We start from the raw sequence: 19,840 nt of genomic DNA, 5'->3' as shown, positions 1-19,840 counted from the left end.
AAGTCCAAAGAGATTTAGGGGTCTATGTACACAGATCACTAAAATGTAGTAATCAGGTACAAAAAATAATCAAAAAGGCTAATGGAATATTAGCCTTTATAACTAGAGGGCTAGAATGCAAAGGGGAGGAAATTTTGCTACAGCTATACAAAGCCTAGTGTACAGTTCTGGGCACCACACCTTAGAAAGGATATGTTGACCCTTGGAAGGAGTCCAGTGCAGATTCACCAGAATGTCACCAAGGCTCCAAAGGTTAGATTATGAGGAGAGATTATATAAACTAGGCTTGTATTCCCTGGAATATAGAAGGTTAAGGGTTGATTTGATTGAGGATTTTAGGATTTTGAAAGGAATTAATAGGGCAGATAGAGAGAAACTTTTTCCGCTGGTGGGGTAGTCTAGGACAAGGGGACATAACCTTAAAATCAGAGCCAGGCCATTCAGGAAAGAAGTTAGGAAACACTTAGTCACGCAAAGGGGGTAAAGAAATGTGGAACTCTCTCCCACAAAAAGCAGTAGATGCTAGCTCAATTAATAATTTTAAATCTGAGATCGATAGATTTTTGCTAGCCAATGGTATTAAGGGATATGGAGCCAAGGTGGGTGGATGGAGTTAGGATACAGATCAGCCATGATCTTATTGAATGGCGGAACAGGTTCGAAGGGGTGAATGGCCTACTCCCGTTCCTATGTTCCTATCCCAAATCACCTTCTAATTTTTCAACTTGTAACATCCCAAAGGTACCTTCTAATATTCTGTTTTGCAACATCCCAAAGTCATCTTCTAATCTTTCATCTCGTAACATCCCAAAAGCACCTTCTAATCTTCAGTCTCATTACACTCCAAAGCACCTGCTAATCATCAGTCTCGTAACCTCCAAACGACATCTTCTAATCTTCAGTCTCATAACCTCCCAAAGGCACCTTCTAATCTTTCATCTCCTAACATCCCAAAAGTACCTACTAATCTTCAGTCTCACAACATCCCAAAGGAAACTTCTAATTTTTAGTCTCCTTTATAATCTTCTGTTTCACAACATTGCAAAGAGACCTTCTAGTATTCAATCTCACAATATCTCAAAGACGCCTTCTAATCTTTGTTGTCACATCCCAAAGACACCTTCTAACCTTCATGTTCCAAAGACATCTAATTTTTCTCACATCCCAAAGATATCATCTAATTTTATGTCGTTCAACATCACTTTGCAGTCTGATGGTATAAATGCCAAAGATAATTTCTAATCTTCAGTCTCGCAACATTCCAAAGACACTTTCTAATCTTCAGTTTTATAATATCCCAAAGATATATTTTAGTCTTCTGTCTCACATCTCAAAGTCACCTTCTTATTCTCTGTCTTGCAACAGCCCAAAGCCACCTTTCAGTCTTCAGTTTCACAACTTGCCAAAGACACATTCTTATCTTCTGCCTCAACATCCCAAGTACACCTTCTAATCTTCAGAATCCCAAGGGCAATTTTTATTCTGCATTATTGTAACCATTACAAAGATACCTTGTAACTTTCTGTCTCACAACACTTACAAAGAAACCTTCTAATCTTTAATCTTGCAACATCCCAAAGACATGTTCTAATGTTCAAGACTTTGAAATCTTCATTCCCTGAATACTAAGAACAATGTCTATTTTTTGTGACCAGGGACAGTTACAAAAATTATGGGTACTTCCCATCAGTAATGAATCGGTTCATCAATGATTGTACTACTATTCTGCAACATACTGTGAAATCCACTTTCATTTGTTGAGTACTCATATTACACATTGAGTTATGCCTCATATTGCATCATTTGGAGATCAGATCTCACAAATGAATGTGTCTTTTCTGACAAATTTACAACCTTATGAATGTGCTTTATAATCTGATGAATGTCAAGTTTTGTTGTCTCATCCATGGTCTTCTTCAGCTTTTCCTCGCCAAATCTGCTCCTGAACAAAAATCTACCTCAGTCTCTTGAATTTCCTGGATTAAAAAGGTCCCTCAAATCAAAACTCATACACAGATATTGGACTCTTGCTGCCATCTTAACCCTTATGCCAATTCCACATCTATAAAATGATGGCATTCCTAGATAAAATCCCAAACCATATATACCAAATTATAAAGCTTCTCTATTAAAATCGAATTCTATAAACACTAGGAAGCACCAATCTCAACCTCAAACTCCAATATGAAAACTATTATACCTTTGTGTTCTTATGTCAAATTGTAAATCACAACTTCCGGAGAATAGTGTCCAACTTACCCTCATCAATTTCTAACTTTTACCTTTGAAACATTATCAGATCAGCAAGCTCTACAATAAAAGCACATGTATATTCAGACTGTAAGTGGCTTTTTGGCGACTCAACTAATTAAAAGACAAACAAGTTTCTCTGCTTTGGTTGTCTCAGAAGTGGATGTTCTTGTTGCCAATGTTGCTGAACACTGAAGTCCCAGAAGTAGGAGTTTACTGGATAACTGAGGTCCCTCTGAATCCAAGTTCTCTCTATCTCCTTCATACACCCACAGAACCCAAGTGGTGACTATGGGTGGTGGACACTATGCTTTCATGTTTGAGCATAAATGAAGGTGAGCTGGTTCCAGCAAGGGGACTAATTCAGATGTCTTCTATCACTCATGTGCTTTTCCTAATTGGTAAGAGGGTTCACCTGAAAAAAATGGAGAAACAAAGGAAAGAATAACAAATCTACTCTGAACAACTGTGTTCATATTTCTTCCTCCTCCTTTACCTCTCACTGGGCATTATGTTGGGCTGGTATAACTGCAAAAGCAACTCTGAGTTGCAAAATGTTATCCATAAGTTCTCATTTGTAAAATAATCTCCCATTATTTCACAGTTGGGGTACTATTGTGCAATTACTCCTTGCTTTTAGCCACCATACACAAATACTTGCTTTATTCTAACAGCATTTGGTTGGAGTTGCAACACTTTGTCACAAAGTGATACGATACAGCCTTTGCCTGGCATCCTTCACTCATGGAGTTCATGACCTCAGCCATGTCATCATGGGAAGGCACAGAATGGGGATCTAATATTTCTCCACTGGAAGGAGGGAACTCTGAAGAGTGAGTCACCTCACAGACTGCTCGTGTCCTTCCAGCTGCCAGTTTCAGAGTCACATTGTTTGAGGCCTGGGACCAAGTCATCCACTCAGTGTCTGCACCATGGATGTTGCATGGCATGGGTGTCCCAAGAAATAGGATGAAGGAGGGGCTTGCACCTTTAGAGAAAGAAACGTGTCTGACGTCCTAGGAGAATCAACCAAACTAATAATACAAAGCAAATTTAGAGGTCTAATTACAATTGCTGTTCTCTGAAACAAATATACAGAGCATCCTTTATTGATTTCATGTAGTATTTAGACCATAGATGAGGAAATTAAATTGATGTAATTTGCTGTAATGGTTATCTTAACTCCTCCATTAAATTCTAGCCTGTAACACATTCTCAGGTATCCATCATTCATATGTTACACACATACATTTAACCTTCTAAACACTCAACTGGTTTCCAGCTTGTATCTCACTCTTCCTTATCTATTATTCTATAATGTCCTGTTTAATCTGAGCGGTCGGTTTGACTTGATTTGGGTTTTTTTCCTGTGATTACAGCAGCTGCTCTTCACAGTTGGTTCCTGCGAATCACATTGTATGAGAGGACGGACAGCATTATTTCTATAACTGAAACACCGCCCAATCCAACAAAAAAAAACTGCACCAAGAGATATCTGTGTGGGTAAGTCCCCAGGAAACTGGGATGCACTCCTCACAAATTCTCTGTAACCAAGGTATCAGTTACTGGATGAGTTACTCTGCAAGGGTGCAAATTCTGACAGACGATGCTCCACTGTCTTTCAACTTCCCTGAAGCAGCCCATAACTTCCTACAAAGTAGAAACTTACCCATTCTCCCATCCAGTAAACCCATCCCTCACCTTGTAACACATGACAATGAGACCTCTGGAAGAAAGTAGGGCACACACACACACACACACACACACACACAGTGCTCATGAGGAATGCGGGGAACCAGACTTAACCCAGTGCAGAGCACCTGAACAACAAACAGCTACCTTGCCAGGTGACAGGATGAAATCCCTAGAAGCCCCTAATCACCGAAGACCATCACAGCTGACCAGAAGATAACACTCCAAACCATGAGGAAAACATGGCAATGTTGTCCATAGACAAGACTGCAAGGACCAATTATAGAAATAATGCTGTCTGTTCTCTCATGCAATGTGATTAGCAGGAACCAGTTGTGAGGGAAAAAACCCAAAATCAAGTCAAACCAACCAGGGAAGTAAAACCAAAACATTAAACAGGAAGGTAAAATGAACCTATAATCTTTAACCACCTGACCACTGTGGTTTCTTTGTAAGAGATGCTAAGCATCCAAAACCATCGAAACGTGTTAACTCTGTCAGGAGAGGGGAAGAATCAGTTGTTGGATATTGAATGCTAATACAAAAAGTCTAAAGCTCTGAAATATGTTGACGGATAGGAACCATCTACACAAGAACTGAGCGTAGAGGCGGGGACCAGGTGAAACCTACTTCCATGCTCCTGCTCACGTTCAACAAGGCAATTATGACCCAGGTAACAGATTAGAATCGTGAAAGGGGTGGGAAAGGGAGGGGGAGAGAAACAAGGTATACAATCTGTTACACATGTGCAAACAGGGTGACCCCAGAGAAAGCACTTTCATAGGGTATGGAACACAATAGTGTGAGGAAGAAAGGCAAAGCTCCAGTACCTGGAGCCTCCACCAGCAGAATGCACCCCTATAACAGATGGCCATGTCCACTCCAGCTGAAGATAGCACCCACTACACTGGGCACAACCAGGCCTTTCTGCACATCACATAACGCCCAAACCCATTATGGCTGAACTCAAAATGATTTCCCTAAACATCAAGGGTCTTAATTGTCCAATCAAATGGGGAAAAAAGTCCTGACTTACCTCAAAGAAACAGCTATGGCAATTCTGTGGACACCCCATTTCACTTCTTACAGCATGCCCCACTCACAAGGGGCTGGGTAGGCCTCCTACTGGCCCAAGAGCAGACGAGTAGCAATGCTGATTAACAGGCACCTCCTTTCACTCTAGAGATGTCCATCCATGTAAAGGGTCAAATAATGGGATAGCACAATGCCCACTGTTTATGCCCCAAATGTGGACTCCCCCACATTCCCCACCTGAGCATTTCTCAAACATGGAAGGCATAGAGTGCCCTCCACTTCCAGCTAGATAAGCTCCCAGCAGACAGTACTCAGAACACACTACCAGAGTACAAGCATGATGTAATAACCTAGGTCTGATAGATGTGCGATGAGTCAAGAATTCCACAGATAATGGATTCACTTTCTACCCAAACCAAACATGCTTCAGAATCCATTATTTCTTCCTGAAGCAGGCACACCTATCTCGAGTCAAAAGCTGCTGTACTGGGTCCGTAGCCACTGCTCGTCATACACCGGTGACTCACCAATTCACCCGCCAACCTACCATTCTGCTCCGAACACTGACCTCCCTGTGGGTGCAACTCATCCACTGCATTGATGAGGATGAGGACTCCTATATCTCACCTACACTGCTCTAAGACCACACCTCAGGGACTAGTCCTCAGGCATCAATTCATTGCTTTCTCGGGGCATTCGGGCGGGAGGTCGCCAGATACTCTAGAGAAATGGGTGTAGATTGCTAAAGTCAGCTGTTGATTTGGAAGCCCTGAAGTTACGGCAGGAGAGCGGAGAAACCCCATGGAAATTCAGGGCTGTAGACTATAGCAAGCCCAGAGAAATCTGGAGGAAAGGGTACTGGAACTAAAAACCCAGCACAAAAGACAACGATCGAAGCAATGAGTCAGCCCTGATACAGAGCAGAGGTGAATTCAACAGGTGTTGTCAGAGAGAGCAGAAAAACTTCCCCAGGGCTAAATATTATGAACAGTTCCTAGAGTGCACTCAATGACAACAAGCACAGAACAGTCAAGTCAATTAGGAAAACAGTGCAAACTAATCTCTGACTCCACCAAAATCACCAAGGGGTCAGGGGCGTAGTTAAATTTACTCAGTGTATGTAATTATATACACTTTTTAAGCTCCTGGAGGAGTGAAAATGAGCACTGCTCCCTGCTCCAACTTCCTACTGTTCTATGGGTGAAGTGCTGCTGTGCTTGGGAATTCTTGTAATGGTGGGGGGAGGAGTGTGCTAGAGTGAACTGAGAGGGGCGGAGAGTAAAAGGTGCCAATAGGAACCAGGGTGCGGGGAGAGGGGTGAAAGGTAAACTAAGGGAGGAAAGGAGGTGGAAAGCACCAGCATGAGCTGATGTGGATGAAAAGTGCCAGCATGAACAGCTGTGGAGAAGAGAGTGTGCATCAAATGGATGGTGAGGGGGGATAGGAGTGTCTCTTCGCCACCATGACAACCATATAACCAATTTGAAAATAACTTGGACTTTCCAGTCTTGAAAAAAGAACATCTGAGAGGTGATCAAAATAATAAACAGTATGGAAAAGCTAAATCCAAAAAATTACTTTAAATTAAATTGTGAGAGAAGCTACCATTCCAAATATAACCTACTCCTGTTGAACAGGCAAGAAGGACACCAGCCCAAAGCCAGCGGGGTCCTTCTTTACATATGGATGCCGGGTCCGAATGACGTATTCAGGACCTGACTGATGACCTGACTGGGGAAGCCAAGAGTGTTCCCCAGGTCCCACAAAGAAAGCTTTGGTTACCCTAGCCTTTCTGAACCCGAGACTCCTGTGAGGTGACCCTGGAAGCCGACCCCATCATCTACCTTGAGTCAGCGGGCAGCCTGTGGGCCATGCGATTTTCCGCTCCCTCCTGCCTGGAACGGGTGGGAAGACAGCCGCCAGGATTTAAATGAGGCCGAGGAGTTAATATAGCCCATACCTCATTTCTGAGACAGTGGGTGAGTTTCTAACTCACCTAGCTACCCAGCCGGAGTTAAAATCAGGACCTGTACATACTTGTCAGCATAGCCCATGATCCATTTACCCACGGAGGATGAATGGCTTTCAAGTGGTTGGAAGGCTATTTGAATGTTGGGCCATCACAACAGAGCCTGATCTAGTTCACACCCAACATCTACTGACTTGGACTTTTACCACTGGTTTCTGGATAGTTGTAAGGATTGCGAAACCTGGCTGATTTCCACCTACACTAATCCAGGTAATTTGGACGCTCATTGTGGTTCCCTGAGTGCTGCTCTGCTGGCATAGACTGGATTGAACTGAGGACCTTTCAGGTCTGAATAGCTCAATCACTCATTATATAGCCATCTAGGGAGCTGTTCACTCATAATTTAATGCATGTCCCTCATTCATAATATAGATTTTTTTAAGCAGAGCGGAAGGACTTACCTCTGGGGGAAGGAAAAGAGTTCCTAAGTTGTTCCATTACATCCTCCAGGTGCAGCACCATATCTTGGGATATACCATGGCTGTCTGACTCATCTATGAAAAAATGAAGAACACAAGGGTTGAAACTGGTTGGCCTCTTTGCTGGTGTAGCATCGACTAGAAAACTGAAGTAAAATGTGATGTCAGGTCTGTACTCCAATCTACAACTAAAATAATTCTGGGAAATAGGAATTGGAGTGATGAAGAAAGTTAGGCTTCGAAAGGAGATTTTAAGGAAACCGCTGAAGAACGCTGACAAAGTGGCCCAGAAAATGTTGATTTTTTTTGTTGTTGGTGGTGCCAGGAGGAGCAGGGCACACAAAAGAAAATCCGGGCTACTGCCGGCATGTCAGAGCCCCCCCACACCCCTCCGGGATAGACTCTCCCTCCACCCCCCCCGACCCCAGGTTCTGTTGGCTGGCTTAGCGTAGGAGCCAACCGATTTCTTGCCTTCCCAGGCCCAGCGAGCTGCAGTGGGGAGCCCATTGGTGCCTGCAGTTCGCTGGTAGCATTTAAAGGAGGCCCAGTCCTCAAAATGGCTGTAGCCTCATGCTAGCAAGAATGGGCGGGCCCTTTCTCTGTCTTTAGATAAAATCGGCCCTAATGTCTCTACCTTCTATCTTAATCTGATATGAAACAGTCACTGAAGTAAAGAACCTTAGATAAATGCTCAAACCATATCTACATCTTCTTTCCTTCAAATCTACTTACATTTTTTTGAGGCGGTCAGTATCATGGTGGATAAGGGAGTGTCTATGGATGTTGTCTATATGGACTTCCAGAAGGCTTTTGATAAGGTTCCGTACAAGAGATTTAGAAAAAATGAAAACGCATGGAATTGGAGGTAACCATGCGTCATGGGTCGGTACAAAGCTGGGAGGTAGGAGGTAGGAGTGGAGATATAGGGAACGTTCTCTGTTTGGTGAAATGTGCCAAGAGATGTTTCCCACGGTTCATACTGGGGCCTCAGCTTTCCACTATATATCAATGACTTGGATGAAGGAATAGAGAGTTGTATATCCAGGTTGACAGATGTCAACGAGTTGGGAGGCACAGTAAGTAGATAGGAGCAGAAAGAAGGGATACGGACAGACTAAGTGAGCGGGCAGAACTATGGCAGATGGAGTTCAATGTGGGGAAGTGTGAGATCATCTACTTTGGATCCAAGAAAGACAAATCGGAATATTTTCTTAATGGTGAGATACTAGAAGCTACGGGGGAGCAAAGAGATTTGTGTGTCCATGTACACAAATCACTAAAAGCTAGTGCATAGGTACAAAAAGTAATCAAAAAGGCTAATGAAATGTTGACCTTTTTCTCAAGGGAGTTGGAATACAAAAGTGAGGAAGTGATGCTTCTGTTGTACAGAGCCTTGGTTATACCTCATCTGGGATACTGAGTTATAGTTTGGGTACTGAACCTAAGAAAGATATATTGGCCTTGGAGGAGGTACAGCCCAGGTACACCAGAATTATACCGGGACTTAAAGGGTTAAATTATGAGGACAGATTGCATAAACTTGGTTTGTATTCCCTTGACTTCAGAAGGTTGAAGTGTGATCTAATCAAGGTCTTTAGAATGATAAAGGAATTCGATAGGGTAGATACAGAGAAACTATTTCCTCTGGTGAGAGAAATCTAGAAGAAGGAGACACAGGGCACTAAATTGGGCCATCTCGCGCCTGTTGTTTCAGCACTACGTGGCCTCCTGGAGATCCAAGATGGCTCCTTGGTAAAGGGTTTATTGCATGAGCAAATAATGAATGCCGACAACATGTAAAGTAGGGAGAAGATGCATTTAATCAGTGTTCAACGCTGACTTAAAGTGATAGACACTATTTTGGCACTTAACACTCTACCCAACACACTGTCTTAACAACGAGCATCTAAACATGTCTTAGAGTGCCTGGAGACACCCCCACCAATGTTATTTAAAGGGACCATGCAGGATTTATAGGTTAGTTGCTGGATTATTGCTTCTGGCTGCTGATGCATTTGTAACTGTTTTTGGAGGTCTCCTATACTTGAATAGTAGGACGAGGGATTATAGCCTAACGTTTAGAGCCAGGACGTGCAGGAGTGAAGTTAGGAAACGCTTCTACACGCAAAGGGTGGGGGGAGAAGTTTAGAACTTTAGCTCTTCTGCAAACGGCAGTTGATGCTAACTCATTTGTGAATTTTAAATCTGAGAGTGATAGACTTCTGTGAACCAAGATATTAAGGGATATAGGGCTAGGGCGGAGTTAGGTCACAGATCAACCATGATCTCATTGAATGGTGGAACAGGTTCGAGGGGCTGAATGCCATTGCCACTTGCTGCCACTTGTTCTGCGCCACCTTCTTCTGCAAGAAAGCGGGACGTGTGTCTGGGTGATGTGCCTGTCATGGTGGAATAGCTTCCAGTGTGTGTGGCCTGTGAGTTGTGGGTGGGTGGCTTGCAACAGTGGTAATGTGTAAGGGTGAGAGGAAGCATCTGATTGGAAGAGTTGCGTACTGAAGGAAAGAGTTTGTTGGTATGTGGGTGATGGGGGGTGTAGTGTGTGGAGCAGTGGATGCGGCTAGTGATGCAGTTGGTAGGAGATGCCACTTGACAGTTGACCTCATTCACCTTGACGACTCATGTCAAAGCGTTGAACTTCTTCCTGCACTGCATCCATGTTCGTGGTGCTGTGCGCCTGGCATTGACCTCGTCCCCTACTGCCTCCCACTGCCTTTTGAGCATATGTCCGGAGGGCCTCTTGCTCCGCCCCACCCCTGCAGATATAGGATGGTCCTCCTTCTGTCCACCTCTTGCACCCAAGGTCTCTAGTGCATTAGCAGAGAACCTTGGTGCACACTCTCTCGCAGGACTGGTACAAACTCAGATCGGCAGATTAGAATCATAGAATCATAGAAGTTTACAACATGGAAACAGGCCCTTCGGCCCAACATGTCCATGTCGCCCAGTTTATACCACTTCGCTAGTCCCAGTTGCCTGCACTTGGCCCATATCCCTCTATACCCATCTTACCCATGTAACTGTCCAAATGCTTTTTAAAAGACAAAATTGTACCCCTCTCTACTACTGCCTCTGGCAGCTCGTTCCAAACACTCACCACCCTTTGAGTGAAAAAATTGCCCCTCTGGACCCTTTTGTATCTCTTCCCTCTCACCTTAAATCTATGCCCCCTCGTTATAGACTCCCCTACCTTTGGAAAAAGATTTTGACTATCTACCTTATCTATGCCCCTCATTATTTTATAGACTTCTATAAGATCACCCCTAAACCTCCTACTCTCCAGGGAAAAAAGTCTCAATCTATCCAACCTCTCCCTATAAGTCAAACCATCAAGTCCCGGTAGCATCCTAGTAAATCTTTTCTGCACTCTTTCTAGTTTAATAATATCCTTTCTATAATAGGGTGACCAGAACTGTACACAGTATTCCAAGTGTGGCCTTACTAATGTCTTGTACAACTTCAACAAGACATCCTAACTCCTGTATTCAATGTTCTGACCAATGAAACCAAGCATGCCGAATGCCTTCTTCACCACCCTATCCACCTGTGACTCCACTTTCAAGGAGCTATGAACCTGTACTCCTAGATCTCTTTGTTCTATAACTCTCCCCATCGCCCTACCATTAACGGAGTAGGTCCTGGCCCGGTTCGATCTACCAAAATGCATCACCTCACATTTATCTAAATTAAACTCCATCTGCCATTCATCGGCCCACTGGCCCAATTGATCAAGATCCCGTTGATCAAGATCCTAAATTCTCATCCAAATCATTAATATAAATAACAAATAACAGCGGACCCAGCACCGATCCCTGAGGCACACTGCTGGTCACAGGCCTCCAGTTTGAAAAACAACCCTCTACAACCACCCTCTGTCTTCTGCCGTCAATCCAATTTTGTATCCAATTGGCTACCTCACCTTGGATTCCGTGAGATCTAACCTTATGTAACAACCTAATTGGTGAGATTGGTGAGGTCTGGCGCGCAGATTAGAGGATGTGGGATTTATTATTGCGCAACCTTTATTCAGTGTTTTAAAATAACTCAACAGTTTGTAAACATAGGGACGGGACCCGCATCTGCGTTTCGCGTGTACGATGTCTGATCTCCATTCAGACTCTGTGCAGACAGCAGACTGTTATTTTTAGCAAATTACAGGTACCAGCTACCTTTAAGAGATTTTGGAGACAGTTTGCCTTTAAGAGATTCATGCTCCCCTTGCTGGTGGAAAGTGCAAATATCCTTGAATCCTTGTGTCAACGCAGGTTTTTAACACTTGGCTGAGGTGAGTGCTTATGTCTCGTCCTGCCTGCGACTGAAGCACCAGGCACGGGTTAATCGCGGATTGCAGTACACGTGTCCAGTTTCATGCCTTGTCCAATTTAACCCCCATAATCTTATATATTCCAGGAAAGCTATTTAGGAGTGAAATCAAGAAGCACTTTTTCACACAAAGTGTAGTGGAAATCTGGAACTCTCTCCCCTAGTTGTGGATTCTGGGTCAATTCCAATTTTCCAGACTTGAAATCTATAGATTTTTGTTAGGTAAGGGCATCAAAGGATATGGAGCAAAGGTGGGTGAATGAAGTTGAGGTACAGATTAGCCATATTCTAACTGAATGGTGGAACAGGCTTGAAGGGCTGAATGGCCTACTCCTGTTCCTATGTTCTTAGAGCAAACATTTGCACCTATTTATAATCAAATGGTTCCCTTATTATTTTTCATTTGCATCCATTCCTGGTGATCTTCTAATATAACAGACTTATAAGCTTCAAAATAATTGTTGGCTATATTAATGAATGAATGCTTAATGTGTTGAAATACGGGGCACTAAATTGGGCCGTATAGCGCTCGTTGTTTCGGCGCTACACGGCCTCTTCGACATCCAAGATGACATCCCAGCGTGACGTGCGCCAGTCGCCATTTTGGTAAAGGAGTTAGCGCAGGCACAGATAACGAACGCTGGAATCATGTAAAGTAGGGAGAAAATGGCTTCAATCAGTGTGCAATGCTGATTTAAAGTGATAGACACCATTTTGGGACTTATTGCTCAACTCAAAGCACAGTCTTAAACCCGACCATCTGAACATGTCTTAGAGTACCTCGAGGACCCCCCCCCGGTGCTATTTAAAGGGACCATGCAGGATTTACAGGTTAGTGGCTGAACTATTGCTTCTGGCTGCCGAGACATTTGTAACTGTTTTTGGAGGTCTGCTACACTTGAATACTAGGATGCGGGGACATAGACTCACATTTAGAGACAGGACATGCAGGAGTGAAGTTAGGAAACGCTTCTACGTGCAAAGAATGGGAGAAGTATGGAACGCTCTTCTGCAAATGGCAGTTAATGCTAGCTCAATTGAGAATTCTAAATTTGAGATTGATAGATTTCTGTGAACTAAGGGTATTAAGGGTTATGGGGCTAAGGTCACAGGTCCACCCCGATCTGAATGAATGGTGGAACAGGCTTGAGGGGCTAAATGCTACTGCCACTTGTTGCCTCCTGATATGTGCCAGCTTCTCCTGCAAGAAAGCGGGACGTGTGTCTGGGTGATGGTTGAATAGCTGCCGGTGTGTGTGTGGCCCGTGAGTTGTGGGTGGGCGGCTTGCAACAGTGGTAATGTGTAAGGGTGAGAGGGTTGAGTACTGATGGAAAGAGTTTGTTGGTATGTGGGTGATGGGGGGTTTAGTGCATGGAGCAATGGATGCGGCTAGTGGTGCAGTTGGTAGGAGACGCCACTTGACAGTTGACCTCACTCATCTTGACCACTCATGTCAAAGCATTGAACTTCTTCCTGTTCTGCATCCATGTTCATGATGCTGCCTGGCATTGACTTCATCCCCTACTGCCTTCCACTACCTTTTGGGTGTATGTCTGCAGGGCCTCTTGCTCCCCCCCCCCCAACCTCGCGGATATAGGATGTCCCTTCTTCTGTCCACCTCTTGCACCAAGGCCTCTGGTACATCAACAGAGAACCTTGGTGCACAGAGCCTCAGATCGGCAGATTGGTGAGCTTTGGCATGCAGATTGGAGGATGTGGGATTTAGTGGTGTGCAACCTTTATTCAATGTTTTAACATAACTCATCAGTATGTGAAAATAGGGATGGGACCTGCATCTGTGCTTTCCGTGTGCTAACCCTAACCCTAACCCTGATCTCCATTCAGACTCCGTGCAGACAGCAGGCTGTTATATTCAGCAAATAGCAGGTACCAGCTACCTTTAAGAGATTTCTAACAGGCAACCTGCCATGAAGAGATTGGAGCTCCCCTTGCTGGTAGAAAGTGCGAATTGCATGGAATCCTCGTTGAATGCTGATTTCCAACGCAGATTGCAGGTAAGTCCTCAGGCCTGATAAAAATCTTGTCCTGCCTGTTCAGGGACCACTGGGTGTAGGGTAATAGCGGATCGTGCTACCCCCGCCCAAAAACAAGCCCTATCCAATTTTTCCCCCGATATTCCTCAGTCTGCTGTTTTAATATAGGGGCTAACCCATTTATTCTGACTTTTGAGCTAGGAACAGTGCAAGGTTACCTCCAACAGGAAACCTAGAGACAAGAATAAAATAACAAAAGCAAAAATGATTCACATATTCTACTTTTCTACTACATGGCAGCATGACGTTCTAGTCATTAACTTTTGCACACGATACTCTCTCTTCACCCCACCGCATACCTGCTTTCTCAGATTCCGGGCTGTTTCTTCCAGGTTTTTCTTGCTGGTTATTGCCAGAATGATGGGATGATGGGGAAGCAGAAGAGGTTGTCGATCCGTTTTTCTCAGAGTCTTGCTGTGGCTGCAAATTGATAAGAAAAAAACATTACCAATAGGAACGTCCAGATAGTTTAATAATTGGACTGTGTCAAAGGAATGTAGTATATCTACCAAAAGGGATAAGGGGGAAGGGTCTGATGAACTTACAAAGGGGTCAGTTATGAACATCTGCAGAGGTCCTCCATTGAATAACTTCCTGTAATTATCTGAACATTAGATTAAAATTTCGATTTGAAAAAAATGGACTCAGTACACAAATAATTATTTCTACACTGAGGCCTTGAAATTATTTTGAGTGAATATTAACACTTAACATGTTCATATGGACTTGCTTTGTGCGATATTTTATGGGAGGCATTAACCCATTTAAATAAGTAGATGTTTCTAACCGTACTAAATTGAAGACAACATGTCAAAAATGTGAAAGCTGTCTGGGTTTATGGAGCTCTGTCGATCACCCATTTTGTGCAGACACTGACCTCATTACTGGCATAACAACAACAACAACTTAATTTACATAGTGCCTTTCAGGTAGAAAAACGTCCTAGGTGTTTCGTAGAGAAATAACTACAAAGAATTACATAGACTGTACAACACAGAAACAGCCCATTCGGGCGGTGTTTATGCTCCACATAACCCTATCAGCATATTCTTGTATTCCTTTCTCCCTCATGTGTTTATCTAGCTTACCTTTAAATGAGTCTATGCTAGTCAACTACTCCATGTGGTAATGAGTTCCACATTCTAACCACTCTCTGGGTAAAGAAGTTTCTCCTGAATTCCCTATTGGATTTATTAGTGACTATCATATTTTTATGGTCCCTAGTCCTGATATCCCCCGCAAGTGGGAACATCTTCTCCACGTCTACCCTATCAAACCCTTTCATAATCTTAAAGACCTTTATCAGGTCACCCTTCAGTCTTCTCTTTTCTAGAGAAAAGAGCCCCAGCCTGCTCAGTCTTTCCTGATAGGTATAACCTCTCAGTTCTGGTATCACTGTAGTAAATCTTTTTTGCACCTTCTCCAGTGCCTCTATATCCTTTTTATAATATGGTGACCAGAACTGTTCACAGTACTCCAAGTGTGGTCGAACCAAGATTCTATACAAGTTTAACATAATTTCTCTGCTGTTCATTCTATCCCTCTAGAAATGAACCCCAGTGCTTGGTTTGCTTTTTTAATGGCCTTACAGTTTTTCGGACTGGAAAGGGGTTTACAGTGGTGTTCCCCAGGGGTTGGTGCTGGGACCACTGCTTTTCTTGATATATATTAATGACTTGGACTTGGGTTACAGGCACAATTTCAAAATTTGCAGATGACACAAAACTTGAAGTGTAGTGAACAGTGAGGAGGATAGTGATAGACGTCAAGAGAATATAGACAGACTGGTGGCATGGGCAGTCACATGGCAGATGAAGTTTAACACGGAAAAATGATAGGTGATGCATTTCGGTAGGAAAGATGAGGGGAGGCAATACAAACTAGAGGGCACAATTCTAAAAGGGGTAGAGGAACAGAGGGATCTGGGGATATATGTGCATAAAACGTTGAAGGTGGCAGGGCAGTTTGAGAAAGCGGTTAAAAAAACATACGGGGTCCTGGGCTTTAGAAATAGAGGCATAGAGAACAAAAGCAAGGAAGACATGATAAACCTTTATAAAACACTGGTTAGGCCACAACTGGAGTATTGTGTCCAGTTCTGGCCACCGCACTTTAGGAAGGATGTGAAGGCCTTATAGAGGGTGCAGAGGAGATTTACTAGAATGATTCCAGGGATGAGGGACTTAAATTACGTGGATAGACTGGAGAAGCTGGGATTGTTCTCCTTGGAACAGAAAAGGTTGAGACAAGATTTGATAGAGGTGTTCAAAATCATGAAGGGTCTAGACAGAGTAGATAGAGAGAAACTATTCCCATTGGCAGAAGGGTCAAGAGCCAGAGGGCATAGATTTAAGATGATTGGCAAAAGAACCAAAGGTGACATGAGGAAAAACGTTTTTATACAGCGAATGGTTAGGATCTGGAATGCACTGCCTGAGGGAGTGGTGGAGGCAGATTCAATCATGGCCTTCAAAAGAGAACTGGATAAGTACTTGAAAGGAAAAAATGAGCAGGGCTACGGGGATAGGGCGGGGGAGTGGGATTAGCTGGATTGCTCTTACAAAGAGCCAACGCGGATGGGCCAAATGGCCCCCTTCCGGGCTGTAACCTTTCTATGATTCTTATTAACCTGCGTTGCTACTTTTAGTGATTTATGTATCTGTACCTCCAGATCCCTCTGCTCCTCTACCCCATTTAGACTCTTACTATCCAAGCAGTATGTGGTCCCCTTAATCTTCCTACCAAAATGTAATGCTTCAACTTATTTATATTAAAATTCATTTGCTAATTACACGCCCATTCTGCAAGTTTTATAACGTCCTGTATTTGGTCACAGTCCTCTTCGGTATTAACTATACCCCCCAATTTGGTGTCATCTGTAAATTTTGAAATTGCACTTCCGATTCCCAAGTCCAAATCGTTTATGTAAATTGTGAACAACAGTGGTCCCATCACCGATCCCTGTGGAACACCATTTCCCACCTTTTGCTCGTCTGAGTAGCTACCATTAACACCAACCTTTGTTTTAGAACATAAGAAATAGGAGCAGGAGTAGGCCAATCGGCCCCTCGAGCCTGCTCCGCCATTCAATAAGATCATGGCTGATCTGATCATAACCTCAAATCTAAATTCATGTCCAATTTCCTGCCCGCTCCCCGTAACCCCTAATTCCCTTTACTTCTAGGAAACTGTCTATTTCTGTTTTAAATTTATTCAATGATGTAGCTTCCACAGCTTCCTGGGGCAGCAAATTCCACAGTCCTACTACCCTCTGAGTGAAGAAGTTTCTCCTCATCTCAGTTTTGAAAGAGCAGCCCCTTATTCTAAGATTATGCCCCCTAGTTCTAGTTTCACCCATCCTTGGGAACATCCTTACCGCATCCACCCGATCAAGCCCCTTCACAATCTTATATGTTTCAATAAGATCGCCTCTCATTTGCAGCCAGCTTGCTATCCATTCTGCTACTTGTTCCCTGACTCCACATGCTATGACCTTTGTAATGAGTCTACTATGTGGTACCTTATCGAAGGCCTTTTGAAAATCCAAATGTATTACATCTAGTGCATTACCCTTGTCTACTCTTTTGTTATTTCTTCAAAGAATTCAATAAGGTTGGTCAAGCATGACCTTCCCTTTTGAAATCTGTGCTATTCTTTAATATATTTTCGGTTTCTAGATGATCTTCTATTACATCTTTGAGTGAGGGTTCCATTATCTTTCCTACCACTGACATTAAGCAAACTGGTCTATAGTTCCCTGGACTTGTTCTTTCTCCCTTTTTAAATATAGGAATCACATTAGCTGTCTGGCAGTCCTCTGGCACTATTCCCTTTTCTGCTGAATTTTTATATATATGTAATAGTGCCTCTATTATCTCTTCCCTAACTTCTTATAATATGCGTGGGTGCAATCCATCCAGACCAGAGGTTTTATCCCCATTAAGTTTGATTGGTTTATCAATTATCTCTCCTCTTTCTATCTTAAAGTCTTTATATCTTTTTTGATCTCCTCCTCTAATGTCATGCCCACCATGTTAGTCTCTCTGGTAAATACTGAGGCAAAGTAATTATTTAATATTTCTGCCATTTCGCTATCATTACCTGTGAGTTTATCGTATGTATCCCTTAGTGGCCCTATCTCTATCCTCATTTTTCTTTTGTTATTTATGTATCTGTAGAATACTTCTTGTTATATTCCTTGATAATTTAATTTCCAAAGGAGATATTATTAAAGGATTAAATAAACGTGGAGAGGCAGAAGATCTTAGGCAGGGAATTCCACAGCATGAGGCCTCGGCCTGTTGGTATAGCCACCAATGGTGGGGCAAAGGGATGTGGGGAATCCACAAAAGGCTAGATTCGGAGGAACGGAAAATATGGATGGAGGGGGTTTTTGAGGGATCGGGAGCCGCTGAGGACAGGGTAGTAGGTGAGCAGGACTTGTTGCAGGATGGGATAGCAGCGGCAGAATTTTGGATGAGCTGAAATTTATGGAAGGCAGGGGATGGGAGGCCGGACAAGAGAGCATTGGAATAGTTGAGTCTGGAGGTGACAAAAGCATGGATGAGGGTTTCAGCAGCAAATGGGCTGAGATAGGGGCGGAGGCGGGCAATGGGGATGTTCGCTGATGATTGCACAATGTTCAGTTCCATTCGCAACCCCTCAGATAATGAAGCAGTCCGTGCCCGCATGCAGCAAGACCTGGACAACATCCAGGCTTGGGCTCATAAGTGGCAAATAACATTCGCGCCAGACAAGTGCCAGGCAATGACCATCTCCAACAAGAGAGATTCTAACCACCTACCCTTGACATTCAACGGCATTACCATTGCCAAATCCCCCAGCATCAACATCCTGGGGGTCACCATTGACCAGAAACTTAACTGGACCAGCCATATAAATACTGTGGCTACAAGAGCAGGTCAGAGGCTGGGTATTCTGTGGCGAGTGACTCACCTCCTGACTCCCCAAAGCCTTTCCACCATCTACATGGCACAAGTCAGAAGTGTGATGGAATACTCTCCACTTGCCTGGATGAGTGCAGCTCCAACAACACTCAAGAAGCTCAACACCATCCAGGACAAAGCAGCCCGCTTGATTGGCACCCCATCCACCACCCTAAACATTCACTCCCTTCACCACTGGCGCACTGTGGCTGCAGTGTGTTCCATCCACAGGATGCACTGCAGCAACTCGCCAAGGCTTCTTCAACAGCACCTCCCAAACCCACGACCTCTACCACCTAGAAGGACAAGGGCAGCAGGCACATGGGAAAAACACCACCTGCACGTTCCCCTCCAAGTCACACACCATCCCGACTTGGAAGTATATCGCCGTTCCTTCATAGTCGCTGGGTCAAAATCCTGGAACTCCCTTCCTAACAGCACTGTGGGAGAACCTTCACCACATGGACTGCAGAGGTTCAAGAAGGCGGCTCACCACCACCTTCTCAAGGGCAATTAGGGATGGGCAATAAATGCTGGCCTCGCCAGCGACGCCCACATCCCATTAACGAATAATAAAAAAAATGTTACGGAGGTGGAAGTAGGCCGTATTTTTAATGGAGAATGTATGGACACCAAGCATGTGAACAGTCTGGTTAAGCCTGAGACAATGGCGAGGGAGCGGGATGAAAACGGAGTTTGTGGTGGGAGCCAAAGAGGATTTTTTTTTTCATTCGTTCATGGGATGTGGGCGTCGCTGGCAAGGCCGGCATTTATTGCCCATCCCTAATTGCCCTTGAGAAGGTGGTGGTGAGCCGCCTTCTTGCGAGATTTTACAACTGAGTGGCTTGCTAGGCCATTTCAGAGGGCAATTAAAAATCAATCACATTGCTGTGGGTCTGGAGTCACACATAGGCCAGACCGGGTAAGGACGGCAGGTTTCCTTCCCTAAAGGACATTAGTGAACCAGATGGGTTTTTACGACAATCCGGTAGTTTCACGGTTTCAGTCCTCCCAATGTTTAACTGGAGGAAATTGCGGTTTATTCAAAACTGGATGTTGGACAAGCAGACTAAT

General features: G+C 43.8%; 1 protein-coding gene across 1 annotated transcript in view; it reads right to left on the bottom strand.

The window, feature by feature from the left end:
* Window positions 1–1,656: 1,656 nt before the first annotated feature.
* The window catches only part of drp2 (dystrophin related protein 2), a 73,020-nt gene continuing 54,836 nt past the window's right edge, over window positions 1,657–19,840 (bottom strand). Inside the window, exons 20-22 of the mRNA XM_067996643.1 lie at window positions 14,120–14,240; window positions 7,408–7,500; window positions 1,657–2,665 (exon numbers count right to left, since the gene is read on the bottom strand). Of these exons, the coding sequence (XP_067852744.1) occupies window positions 2,628–2,665; window positions 7,408–7,500; window positions 14,120–14,240 (252 nt within the window). The 3' untranslated portion in view covers window positions 1,657–2,627. The remainder of the gene's footprint in view (window positions 2,666–7,407; window positions 7,501–14,119; window positions 14,241–19,840) is intronic.

The sequence above is a fragment of the Heptranchias perlo genome, chromosome 15, assembly GCF_035084215.1.
Source record: "Heptranchias perlo isolate sHepPer1 chromosome 15, sHepPer1.hap1, whole genome shotgun sequence".
Lineage (NCBI taxonomy): Eukaryota > Metazoa > Chordata > Chondrichthyes > Hexanchiformes > Hexanchidae > Heptranchias > Heptranchias perlo.
The sequence above is the reverse complement of the archived record's forward strand: the minus strand, read 5'-3'. Positions and strand labels throughout refer to the sequence as shown.